The 14,132-nt window shown below is 38.0% G+C and overlaps 1 protein-coding gene across 7 annotated transcripts in view; it reads right to left on the reverse strand.

The window, feature by feature from the left end:
- Positions 1–372: 372 nt before the first annotated feature.
- Positions 373–14,132, reverse strand: part of MELK (maternal embryonic leucine zipper kinase) — a 78,269-nt gene continuing 64,509 nt past the window's right edge. For all 7 annotated transcript variants that reach the window (XM_060153401.1, XM_060153400.1, XM_060153399.1 and 4 more), the window contains 5 exons: positions 10,912–11,143; positions 9,796–9,892; positions 8,420–8,588; positions 3,304–3,407; positions 373–852 (listed from right to left, as the gene is read on the reverse strand). In XM_060153401.1, the coding sequence (XP_060009384.1) occupies positions 675–852; positions 3,304–3,407; positions 8,420–8,588; positions 9,796–9,892; positions 10,912–11,143 (780 nt within the window). In that variant the 3' untranslated portion in view covers positions 373–674. The remainder of the gene's footprint in view (positions 853–3,303; positions 3,408–8,419; positions 8,589–9,795; positions 9,893–10,911; positions 11,144–14,132) is intronic.

The following is a 14,132-nucleotide window of genomic DNA, read 5'->3' on the forward strand; positions in this document are numbered from 1 at the left end:
AACATTTCGTGGGGGTTCGTAGTCCAGATAGTTATCATTGTTGACCGAACATACATACTGAAGTCAATACTCTTTTATTCAACATATTAAATGTGTTGTTTAACTCCGGTAACCACAGCTGTGACTTAGTTAACGATCTCAATAAATCCTACTTAAATCAGAGACAGGAAAAAATTATGCAAATGAATTCTTATCTGTTTTTCTACCCAAGGCATATTTGATAACAGATAAAACATACCCCAAATAGTCTCTACTTAATAGTCAAGAAGCCATTTGAGGTTTTATTTGAATCAAAATCAAATACAAAGAAGAGGAGAAGCCTGCTAATATTCACAAACGGTTTTATTTCAGAAAGAAATTACACATTAAAAGGAGACATAGTTAAGAGCTTACACTCATGTATGGAAGTGAATCTAAGAAAGTCAACAGTTATTAATATACAAAGCACATGATTAAAAAAGACAGTAAGAGATAATGACAGAGAGGCTTGCCTTAGATTCATCCACGAAATAATATCTTTTGTTTAAAAACAAAAAGATATTGGTCTTTAAAATAGCTCTTTAGAAACGAGTTCGCAGTTCCAGAGGACTTTAAAAATCAAACCCATCACACCAGGCTCCATGTAGGCTGTATCACACCCATACTCATCAAGCAGGATGGAAACCATTCATCAATTAAACCTTGCAGCTAGACAGGATGTCTTCCACTAATCTCTTGTAAACCCAGGCATCACCCTTAAGCCGCTGCCTCCTGATACCCACCACGTCGGGTTTTTGAAGCTGGCACACTTCTAGCTCAAACTGCATTGTCACTTTGCCAAAATCTGACTGTGTTTGACACTTCAGTGTATAGCTGTGAAAAACAAGATAAGAAGCCAGTTAGCAGGAGAACCATGAATATTCTGTATACTACAAGAGATTTCTATAAGCCTCTAGGAGGCCAGTGGGGAAAATGAACCATTATTTCGTATTAAGCAATATAGTCCTGCTTACAGTTTCCAGATGACCTAGATATGCTTTAGTGATGGAGTATGACTGGTGTTTTCCCAAAAGCTAACCAGGATCTCAAAAAAGAATACAGATGAAAAGGCTTTACCAGAACTCTCCCTTGCTCCAAAGAAAAGCCCTTTTTTCATAGCTATACATGCCATTCATGTTCAAGAAATCTTCCGGCATCCTTTATGCAAGTCTTTCAATGGTGTAATCTGTGAACATTAGGCCATTTCCACAATGTTCACAACAAAGGAAAGCAGAGGGAAGATTAAGAATATTTTATTTTGTGCACTTCATCAGAAACTTCTGTCTTTCATGTAAATAAAGCTGACGCCAACAACCTGTCGGTAGGACACATGTTTCTGAGGTTTTTCTAACAGTAATAAGAGGTTATGATCATTACAACACTTTAGGGCAGAGTTATAAAAGAAAGTCCAATGAGACAGTACATTCCCATGGCTGAAACATATGGCATATATAATTAGAACTGCCACATGAACTACTCTGATAACGGAAAGGCCCTGTCTATATGAAGCCTTCCACATGTCTTAAGAAATAGGTATGGTTCCTGCAAAGTTGCATAAATTGAATTCATGTAAATCAACTTTTAATTTGTTTACATTATATTTTAGTTTTATTTAATTGTCTTACTGATCTTCAATAGATAAATACAAACAGTAAACAATAGGATCAATTCTAAATTTCAGTTCCCTAAATATTTAGGGGCACACGATTAGGCACTGTTCCACGTAAATGGGGAGAAATTACTTGCATCTGTTATGTATTACAAGGTGTATTAAAATATCATTCTTTTTCTTACTAACTTAGTTATGTCCTTTGGGGCTTGATCTATTAAAAATAAGCAGTTGCTATCAGAAATGCCATTAAGGTAAACCCTGTAGTTAAGGTTCCTGATGGGAAGATGAAGCATAGAGCAATTTAGTCATATCAAAGATAAAAAGTGAATTTTCCTCATTGGAAGAAGATAGTAATGGAATATAACCTAGATTAGGGACACCACACCACTGAAAAATTTAGCTTTTGTTATTCTGCTTTGTCACAAAGAAGGTAAAAACAAACAGAGAAGGTAAAAAGAAAAAAGAAGGATAAAGGCAGATCTTCAGGTGGATCAGGAAGTTCGAGGAACAGATTACTGGTGAATAGCCAGTTACCGATCTGATAGATCATACGCTGAAGGAAAAATAATCAAAAGTTTTCTAACACAGATTTGGCGAGAGGTTCTAACGCTGTGGATAAACCCCAAGCATGAAGAACAGGTCAGAGTTAGATGTGATATAGTGATACCTAAAGAAGAAAGCCAGGGTTCACATAAGAGCGCTTGCCAACATTTAGAGATAATGAAAAGTAAAATTACTTTTGCAAAAGATTGTTTCTTGAAATCTTACTCTATACTGACTGTTCCAATTAAATGTTTTTGTTAATCCATCAGTGGCTCTTCTTGTTAGTGCTTTAATAATGAAATTTTAAAGAGACATAACTAAGTGGATATGTTTAGAAATATGAACATCTTAAGCAACCAGAAGAGGTCTGGCTGTCCAGACCATGAGATTGTGACCAAGGAGGCTTTGATGGCAGTTCACTGAACAGTGGGAAAGAGCTAAGGTGAAATAATTTTCTAAAGTACTGAAAACCAGTTCTGTCACATAGAACGTCATAAAGAGAAGGAGTCTATATATATCCTTGATTTGTTTGAGGTGTCTCATAAATTTAGATTACAACTTATAAATATTATTGTAAAGCAGAACATCAAAGAAAAATAGAAGATGCAAAAGAAACTGGAAGAAGTTCAGATTTTCCTATTTTGAAAAGTCTAACTTTGAAAGTGGTGATAATATGGGCACTTAAAAAACTTCTATAGCTGGGCTTCCCTGGTAGCGCAGTGGTTGAGAGTCCGCCTGCCGATGCAGGGGACACGGGTTCATGCCCGGTCCGGGAAGATCCCACATGCCGTGGAGCAGCTGGGCCCGTGAGCCATGGCCACTGAGCCTGTGCGTCCGAAGCCTGTGCTCCACAACGGGAGAGGCCACAACAGTAAGAGGCCCACGTACCGCAAAAAAAAACCCAAAAAACTTCTATAGCTCATATAAAACAAAAGAGAATAAATTATGAACACAGACACTAACATAAAAAGCTTTTTGGAAAAATGAGGCAAGAGAAATATATTTTTTAATTATGTTAAACAATTTATAATTTTTTAATTATATTAAAAACATAGGTTGGGAGGGGAATCAACCTCTGTTTTCTCGAAGTTCAAAAGACGTCAAGTAATAGATCCAAGTGTGCTTCTTACCCCTTTTGTACAAAGTCAACGTGCTTCTTTGGAAGAATAGACATTATTTCATTCAAGAGTTGATCTGGATTCACTAATCTGGTTGTAGTCACGTTATAGTGAGGCTTAAAAAAGAAAAAGAAGGGGTTAAGAAGTAAATCTTTACATCAACACAAAGACCATCCTACCTCATTTAGAGCTCCCAAACTCCTCAACATAGTACCATTTCAAGTGGAAATACTTCAAGAAAAACACTGAAAGAATTTACAACCAACTCTTGGTAAGTTGGATTGAGATGGCACTGGGAAAGCTTGGAGAAATCACATTTATTAATAAGTGCATCCATATCACCCTTTTTATCTTTGCATCTTCCTCTCCTACCAATTTTTTAATAAGTAAATAAATATTAAATAACGTCTATCTCTTTGAGCTCTACCTATTTCCCCCTTCCTACACGGTGATAAAGACTCCTGAAATGTAAACTGTGAGAAAAAAAATGCCCTAGAAAATTTCACTTGTATATAGTTGCATGTGTTTCCTTAATTCTTTCTTGATCATTTAAGGAATTTTACAGAATCCCAGGAGGTGATTCTATGACAATTCTACGAAGGAATGAATATAACAAGTATCCCTTTAAAAAAGTAATGTCAAGTTATTTTTTCTCATTCACTAACAGCATAATTCTCAGAAAAAATTTTTTTAATTAATTAATTAATTAATTTTTGGATGAGTTGGGTCTTCGCTGCTGCGCGCGGGCTTTCTCTAGTTGCAGCAAGCGGGGGCTACTCTTTGTTATGGTGTGCGGACTTCTCATTGTGGTGGCTTCTCTTTGTTGCAGAGCATGGACCCTAGGCATGTGGGCTTCACTAGTTGTGGCACGCGGGCTCATTAGTTGTGGCTCACAGGCTCTAGAGCGCAGGCTCAGTAGCTGTGGTGCACGGGCTTAGTTGCCCCACAGCATGTGGGATCTTCCCGCACCAGGGCTTGAACCCGTGTCCCCTGCATTGGCAGGCAGATTCTTAACCATTGCCACCAGGGAAGTCCAGAAATAACTTCATTCTTAATTAGAATCTATCCATCCATTCATTCAACAACTATTTATTGACGGCTTACTAGGTGCCAGGCACTGTTTTATTTTTTAATTTTGATTTTTAAAATTATTATTATTATTATATTTTGGCCACACCATGAGGCTTACGGGGGATCTCAGTTCCCCCACCAGGGACTGAATCCGGGCCACAGTGAAAGCCCAGAATCCTAACCACTAGACCACCAGGGAACTTCCCCAGGCACTGTTTTAATAGGTTCTGGAGACAGAAAAAAATCCCTACCTTTCTAGCAGTATCTTCACTGTCAAACAAAATTATACTTTCTATGTCTTTCAGATTTCAGTTCTTTTTATAAATAACAAAATGCTGAGGTTAGAAAAGACCCAACTATCTTACTTTTCACTTTAAGAACCTATGACCTAAAGAAGAGCTATAAGTTTCTTAAGATGGGGTTTTTCAAAATGTGATAAAAATAACAACTGGAGTTATACAATATAACTCTAAGTGGTACATGGATAAATACTTTTATTTTAATTTTATATATTTGTTCCAATCAGATTTAGCAAAATATGATTAGAAAAACTAATGACATATGGTTTCCTTTTAAATAAATACAAGTTTTTAAAGTTAGTCATCTTGGGGCTTCCCTGGTGGGGCAGTGGTTAAGAATCTGCCTGCCAATGCAAAGGACATGGGTTCGAGCCCTGGTCCGGGAAGATCCCACATGCCGCAGAGCAACTAAACCCGCGCGCCACAACTACTGAGCCTGCACTCTAGAGCCCGGGAGCCACAACTACTGAGCCCACGTGCCACAACTACTGAAGCCCGCGCACCTAGAGCCTGTGCTCCGCAACAAGAGAAGCCACCGCAATGAGAAGCCCGTGCACCGCAACAAAGAGTAGCCCCCGCTCACCGCAACTAGAGAAAGCCCGCGCACAGCAATAAAGACCCAACACAACCAAAAATAAATAAATAGATAGATAAATAAATAAATCAATAGTCATCTTGATTGTGGTGGTGGTTTCACAGGTACATATATAATGCCAAAGTATATTAATTGTACATTTTTAATATATGCAGATTATTGTATGTCAATTATACCTCTATAAATCTGCTTTTAAAATGCATCATATAAAGAAAGTACCAGATAAATAACAGTGCAGATGATATGCTGATATGCCGACATGAATGTGACTGTCAAATGACTAGAGTTCAGGAACCTCAGCTTCAAGTTATAAAAGGAACAAGTGGCACAGCTATGACAGGCCCCTCTGTCTCTTGGCTTCCAATCCAGGACTTTTTCACCAAATTAGATTGGCTTTTTCAAGATAATAACAAACTGAACACTTTCAAATCACAATTCAAGTGATTCCTTGGTAAAAATAAGAAATAATCCTATTTTATCTATTTAAATTTCAGAGTTTTATAGATTGCTTCCTCAAAGAGGGCTTAACTACATATGATTCGCTATCTTAAAAAATTAAGGTGTTCTTTGTACCATCTTTTTTTCTTTTTGGCCGCACCGTGTAGCATGCGAGATCTTAGTTCCCTAACCAGGGATCAAACCCGTGCTCCCTGCAGTGGAAGTGCAGAGTCTTAACCACTGAACAGCCAAGGAAGTCCCTTTGTACCATCCTTTTAACTTTTCTGTAAGTTTTAATTTTTTAATTTAAGAACGAGGTGTGGGGGCTTCCCTGGTGGCGCAGTGGTTGAGAGTCCGCCTGCCGATGCAGGGGACACGGGTTCGTGCCCCAGTCCGGGAAGATCCCACATGCTGCGGAGTAGCTGGGCCCGTGAGCCATGGCTGCTGAGCCTGTGCGTCTGGAGCCTGTGCTCCTCAACGAGAAAGGCCACAACAGTGAGAGGCCTGCGTACCGCAAAACAAAAAAAGGACTAGGTGTGGACTTCTCTGGTGGCTCAGTGGTTAAGGATCCACCTGCCAATGCAGGGGACACAGGTTCGAGCCCTGGTCTGGGAAGATACCACATGCTGCAGAGCAACTAAGCCCGTGCGCCAAAACTACTGAGCCTACGCTCTAGAGCCCACGAGCCACAACTACTGAGCTCGCGTGCTGCAACTACTGAAGCCCACGTGCCTAGAGCCTGTGCTCCGCAACAAAGAGAAGCCACCGCAATGAGAAGCCCGCGCACCACAATGAAGAGTAGCCCCCGCTCTCCACAACTGGAGAAAAAGCCCGCATGCAGCAACAAAGACCCAATGCAGCCAAAAATAAATAAATAAATAAAAGAACTAGGTGGAAAATGAGGATAATCTCCTAAAGTAAGTCCTTTAGTTCTGAAAAACTTAAAACATTAGAAAGGGTGAAAGATCCAAAGTTAGATAAATCTTCAGATCTTAGGTGTATGCTAATCACAACTGTGGTTCTGCTACATTGGGGTTAAAATGCTCAACAATGACAATAATAATGATACTCGACACTGGAACACCTTATATTTAGAAAGCATTTCATATGCAATATAACATCTCATACAGTCTCATTTATATATCCCAGCTCTGTGAAGCTGCCAGGATAGACATTGTCTCCAGTTTTTACAAATAAAAAAATTGAGATAGTCAGAGATAAAATGACTTATCCAAGCTACACGGTATGGAGCTGAGGCTACAACCCAGGCTTCTCATTCCCAATCTTGTGATTTTTCTCTTACATCCTGGAAGTACTGGGAAATATCTAGAAAGCCAACTAATATCACAGCAGTTCCTACTGAAAAATGCACTCAAGTTCCGAATAATTTACATTGGTGGACATTTTTAGAATATCATCTATTAGTATTTGATAACCACCGAGCTTCTCAATAATGTATATAATTGGACAAGTTTCCTTAATTTTCTTTAATATTTTCAGAGAAATGACACCATGATTTTCATAATCCCAACATCACGGTTTGAAATACCTCACAACTGTCTCCAACTAGAGAACTCTTAGAATAAAAAGATAAAATATGCCTAATAAACAGCCATATGCAACATAAAACTCCAGTACATTATGTAAGTTCAACAAGGCAACAAATACTAATGGAGAAGTCCTATCTTCTCTCACTTTAAGACAGGACATAAATGGGATCTCAGAACATTCTCCCCTGAAGCACCCTTCCACCCAGCAGCTCAGCATTTTTCTTCCCCCAAACCTGCCCAGATTTACTCAAAATGAGACTCTCAGTGCAAAATCTAAACACAGACCCAGTCCCCAAATCATGGGGAACACCACCACCTGCTCTTCCCTCCTTTGGGCCCCACACCTCTTGGAACATGTTTTTATTACAGCAATAAGCTCCGTGGATCAGAGCAACATCCCTGCCTGTTTTCACTGCCACTCTATGAGTTCCTCAAAGACATGAGCTGTGTCTTATTCTTCCCTTTACCTCTTACTTCCCTCAAACAAAAATGTCACTCATTAGATGTTTGAATGAATGCTCAGAGAGAATCCAAGGGAGTAAGAAATACTTTATATCTACTAATCACTTCTTTTTCTTTTCCTATCCCCACCAAATATACTGTCCACACCACTGACACATTAAACATGCTCTAAAAACATAATAGGTCTGTCAAGTAAGGTCCAAACGTCTTAGCCAGCCTATTTTCCTGACCTGTTGCTATTTTCCTCACACACACCACACTCAAAGTTCAAATTAACTTCCCATGCATTCAGATATTTCGTGAGGGCCTACAAAGGTACCCATGTGTCAGGGACTCTCCTATGTACCAGAGATAGGACAACTGACCTCAAGCCCCCATCCTTAAGGCAGTTCCTTATATATGCCCCATGCTTCCCCACCTCCTCTTTTGCCTCTGTGATTAATCCCCCTACATGAACTTTAATATTTGAATTTTAGTTATTTGTTCCTCCAAAGGAGCAACTGTATCTAATTTACCTCTGCAGTCTCAAAGACCACTGCATAGTAAAATGTATATTTTAGGTGCTCAAAAAATATGTATTAGCTAAATGGGTGAATAAATAAATTAAAAATACTAATCAATTCATTCATTCAGTACTTTTCTTTAAAAAGAAAAAGTAGTCCAGTTAGCAGTCAGCTTCCAAAATCCATATTAAAGAATTCCAGTCCACTTACCTTTAGTCTTCTTGGCCCATCTTTGGCCGAGCCCTTCCTTTTGCTCCTGGTAAGCACAGTGATAACCTTATCCAACCCCTTCTCAAGGCTCCCAAACACTTTGGTTCCTTTTCTTTTTGGAGTATCCTCTACATGTACTTGGTTAAGGTTGAGTTCCACTGAGCGACACCTTAAAAAAAAAACAATGAACCCACGAGTAAGAGTTGGACTTCCTGCCTTTTGGGTCCCTCACAGAGGTGCATTTGTCCTGGCTGTTAGGTGCACCTCATTCAGGTATGCCTGGCCAAGCCATCTTACTCTTCCTCAGGGAGCACAAAAGCCATCTTCCACTGAAATGTAGCCATCACCTCTCCCCCAAGTCAACTGCCAAAACTATTTTTCCCCTACCTTTTTTTTAGTGTCAAATATATAGAAAAGTTGAACAAAAAGTATAATAACCATCGACATATCCTTCTAGAGTCAACAATTGTTAATATTTTGCCACATTTGCTTTCTCTACATATATATAATAAATACATTAAAAATATGTACATCAAAGTAATCCATCTGAAGATATCACAACCCTTGGGACTTCCCTGGTGATCCAGTGGGCAAGACTACGCGTTCCCAATGCAGGGGGCCTGGGTTCAATCCTTGGTTGGGGAACCAGATCCCACATGCATGCGGCAACTATGAGTTCACCTGCTGCAACTAAGAGTCTGCATGCCACAGCTAAGAGTCCACACACTGCAACTAAGAGTCCGCATGCTGCAACTAAGACCTGGCGCAGAATGAATGAATATTTAAAAAAAAAAGATATCACAACCTTTTACTCTGAAACACTTCAGCATACATCATCAGTGAATAAGGACATCTTCCTACATAACCACAATATCATCATGATATCAAGAAAATTAATAATAATGCCATAGCATCTAATATCTAGTTCACATTCTAATTCTCCCAATTATCCTCAAAATGGAGCCTGCTCAAAAAAATAGCTATAAAAGATAATGAAAGGTCACTTATGCTGCAGACCTGTTTGTACAAGAGGAATGGGCTTTATCTGAAGCACCCTTTAGGATCTTTAATATTTTAGAGTGACTGCTGTTTGTTAGTGGATGTCTATACTCCACTGGCAGAAGTGTAGGGAGAGATGGGCCCCAGCACAGGAACTGTATTTTAAGTTAAGGTGCCAGTTGTACTGCTGATGAGTCTCACAATTGCACCCTGAGAAAGGCAGTGGCAACAGCCTCAGTAATGGCCACAGACCACGTTCATATAGACAGTCCCTGACAGAATCTACATGATGGTTTACCTTAATTGGGTTTATCATATATGAAAAAAGGAAATCTGGTTACATATACTAAAGAAACTATACAAAACTGAACACTTACCGCCTCTCAGGGCTAATGACACCTGTTATTAACTTCTCTGTTCCTGCTGAATTTACCGGCATTTTAACTGGGGTCTCTTTCAGGCACTGGTTTCTAGCTATTAGAAAAACAACAAACACAAACCATATGTAGCTGACATGCTATAGTTTCCAATTCTCCATCAATAATGCATATATCACCTCATTCATTGGCTCAGAAATATTGTAATCACTTGCCCAGTGATGTTAAGGCTCTAATTCTTTAAAGAAATATTTCCAGATGATTTATAATAAAAACAAAATCATTTTGCTTTACATGTGTGGCTCTTCTTTTTCTTCACTGTAAAACTGAGGCCATGCTTATGATTTTATCATAAATATCATATGAAAAATCTAAATAGATCACATAAATAATATTTCATGATTACTGATTCTCCTTTCTATAAATAAAAGTCAATCTGTATTTATGCCTTTAATGAATATATTACTGAGAGGTGTTAATTCAATTCATAGACCTTTCAACTCCTATCAGGCAAAGAGAATAGTCCCCTGTGAAAGCTGACAAAAGTTATTAAAGAGGTTGTAAGCTTTGGTTATTTTTATATTCCCTATTCCAAAATTTGGTGTTTTATTCTAGTAGGGTATTTGTATCCCAGATAGTTTGTGACAAACCTGCATTAACAAATCTGGTTACTACTCATTAGTTAACTTTTTGTTCATGATCTAAAAGTACACCAATTAGAGATAATAATATTCACTTCATAATAAATATAAGATTCCAAGCTTTTAAAAACAGATCGGGGGTTTTGTTTTGTTTGACCATACAGCATTACTCTCTATGACCATACAGCATTACTCTCACTGGTTCCATAAGGACAAGAAAATAAAATTGATCAACAATATCTATCAAAACAGTTTTCATCTTTGTATACTGAGAGTATACAAAAAATTTGAAGGTGATTAATATGCTTTCATTTCAACTAATGCAAATAACATATGCTTAAAAAGCAGCTTGGCTTCTCCTAGCAATCCCTGAGAGCATTGCTAGCCATTTCTGACCTGCTATATGTTTATTTAGCATGATAAGAAGAAGGAATTTCAAGATGTTTTACCACTGCTTAATCTACACAGCAAATACCTTTTGAAGGTGTACTGTAATGATTTGGTGTAGTGAGTATTTCTCTTTTATGCTGGTTCTTATTAACTGGAGTCTTTGGTTCAGGAAATGAAAAGCACTCGTCATTCTTTACAGCAGACTTAGGAGTATATACATTCTCTTTGTTCTTTAATTTATTGACAGATGCTGTGCATAATACTGGAGTTAATGATTTAGATTCCAGACCATTTGACTCTGTCCAATGCTTGGCAAACTGGAAAATAAAAGTTACTGGATAAAGCACACTGAAGAAGAAAAGTCAATTTCTTTACAACATGCCTTAATCATTTGCAAATTACCTTGCACCATTTTTATTAAAATGAAACACTATCAAAAGAATATTATGGGCAATACCAGGAAATTTGAAAATGTATATTCAGTTCTCTTTAGTACATGTAGATCACTTTAGGCTGTTCTATTGACGGGTAATTTTCAACATGTTTCAGGCCGTATTTAATCAAACATACCCAGATTCTAGGCAATTCAGGATGGGCACATATAAATCCCTAAGAATTGCTTCCCATACCTAGACTGCCAGTTTGTCTCTAATATGTAACAAGAAATAAAAGTTTAGTCAATGACCGGCTCAGAAAAACCATGTTAAAATACGGTAACAGAAATGCTGGATAGAAAATATATTTTAATCCTTTTAAATTTATGGTGGAGCTTGCAAAAAAGATAGGAAAATCCTCAGAGGCCAAACTAAAAATAGGAGCAGGAATTCAGAGATGTAATCAAGGCTGAAACTGTCCGCTGCCCTAAGGGCATCTACCTACTCTCTAGTATAATCTACAGTAGGAGTAGATTAGACCCACCAGGGTGCTAAATTAGAGCCAAAGCTCCCATGTAAAGCCAGGAGGGGGTATAACTAAAATGAAAGGGTGAATTAAATATAAACCTGCCCTGCAAAGAGCTCGGCAAGAAAACGTGTCTGTCCTGGCCATGGCTCTGCAGGAGAAAAGAGTTTCCTTTAATAATTTTAAAGAAGCCACAGGACAGGCTTCACACAGGTTTGGAACCCAAATTCATACTACGTGCATGATCCCCAGAAATTTCAAGCCTAGAATTTGATTTAAAGTAGTCCCAGTCCTAAACTGGTTGTGTTCCAGGAAAGTGACATGACAGAAGCAAACACAATTCCTAGCTGAAAGAAAAGCTTCAATCCAACACAACCCAAGACCTCAACCCTTAATCCAAGCTTCGAAGCATTTGCACAGAGTTCCAAGAAAAATGAGCCTATAAAAAAAAAAAATGCCAAAAGATACAAACACCATGAGCAAAAGTCAGCAGAAAAAAATAAAAGGATCAGACCCATAAAGATGTCATATTGAAATTACCAAGTAGAGAATATAAATATGTTCGTATATTTAAAATAATGAAAGAAATTGAAAACATGAAAAGAGGAATGTTAAAGCAGTTTTAAAAAAGAATAAAAATCTCTAGAAATAAAAAACGTAATGATACAAATGAAAAATTCAATAGACAGGTCAAATAACAGATTAAATAGAAATGAGAAAAAGAATGTGAATGTGAAATAAATCTGAAATGATCTAGAATGCAGTCCAGAGAGAAAGAGATGGGATATATGAAAGACAGTTTAAAATAAATAGAAAATGAAATTTAATGGTCTAACATATGCCTATTCTGAGTTCCAGAGATAGATAATAAAGACGATGAAAAAGCAGCAATTATTCAAGGAATTTTCCAAAATTGATTAAAGATACAAATCCTCAAATACAGGAAACACAATGAATCATAAACAAGATAAATAAAAAGAAATCCATATCTGTATTTACTAGGCTGTACTACTCTAGAGGACACTACCCACAGAGACAGTAACCCTAACAATGAGACTGCAGAACACCAAAATCAAAGAGAAAATCCCAAAAAGAGCCAGGGCGAAGACTAACTAGAAAGGAACCTGACTGACAGAGATTTCTCAATGGTAACAACAGAAGCAAGAAGACAGTGGAATAATATCTTCAAACTACAGAGTGTAAAATAACTGATAAACTAGAAATCAATACAGAAGGAAACTACATTCTAAAAATGAAAGTGAAATAAAGACAATTTTAGCCAATTTAGAAAGAGTGTTTGTCATCAATTGTGACTTCCACTAAAGAAATTTTTAAAGGATGTACTCCAGGAAGAAGAAACATAATTTTAGAATGAACATTTGAGAGATAAGAAGGGTAAGTAGGGCTTCCCCGGTGGCGCAGTGGTTGAGAGTCCGGCTGCTGATGCACAGGACATGGGTCCGTGCCCCGGTATGGGAAGATCCCACATGCCACGGAGCGGTTGGGCCCGTGAGCCATGGCCGCTGAACCTGCACATCCGGAGCCTGTGCTCTGTAATTGGAGAGGCTACAACGGTGAGAGGCCCACGTACAGCAAAAAAAAAAAAAGAAGAAGGGTAAGTGAACAAAAGAAAATGTGAGTCAATCAAATAAATACTGATAGTATACATTCTAAAAATAATATGTAATTTATGAAGTTAAAAATGTATAGAGCTAAAAACAAATTGTACCACAGTTATGCAAGATGTAACTACTGGGGCTTCCCTGGTGGTGCAGTGGTTAAGAATCCACCTGCCAATGCAGGGCACACGGGTTCAAGCCCTAGTCCAGGAAGATCCCACATGCCGTGGAGCAACTAAGCCCATGCGCCACAACTACTGAGCCTGTACTCTAGAATCCATGAGCCACAACTACTGAGCCCTCGTGCCACAACTACTGAAGCCCATGCGCCTAGAGCCTGTGCTCTGCAACAAGAGAAGCCACCGCAATGAGAAGCCCGCGCACTGCAACAAAGAGTAGCCCCTGCTCACCTCAATTAGAGAAAGCCCATGCGCAGCAATGAAGACCCAACGCAGCCAAAAATAAAATAAATAAAATAAATACATTTTTCAAAAAAAAAAAAAGATGTAACTAGTGGAGAAAAATGAGTGAAAGGTCCAAGAGACCTCCGTTTACTACTTTTGTAACTTTCTGTGAATACACAGATTTCAAAACGAAAAGCTAAAAAAAATAGATAGCTAAAATACTTACATATCGATAGTATTTAGTAATCTAAGAGAGGGTGATCAGAGATTAGTGTTCTAAGGATTTCATATGTTTAGAAGAAAAGTAAAGATGCAGATTAACTTTTTATTTGGTTAAGTTAAATAGCATGTTAAAAGATTAAATATTAAAATAAAACAGAAAC

Source organism: Lagenorhynchus albirostris, chromosome 7 (assembly GCF_949774975.1).
Source record: "Lagenorhynchus albirostris chromosome 7, mLagAlb1.1, whole genome shotgun sequence".
Lineage (NCBI taxonomy): Eukaryota > Metazoa > Chordata > Mammalia > Artiodactyla > Delphinidae > Lagenorhynchus > Lagenorhynchus albirostris.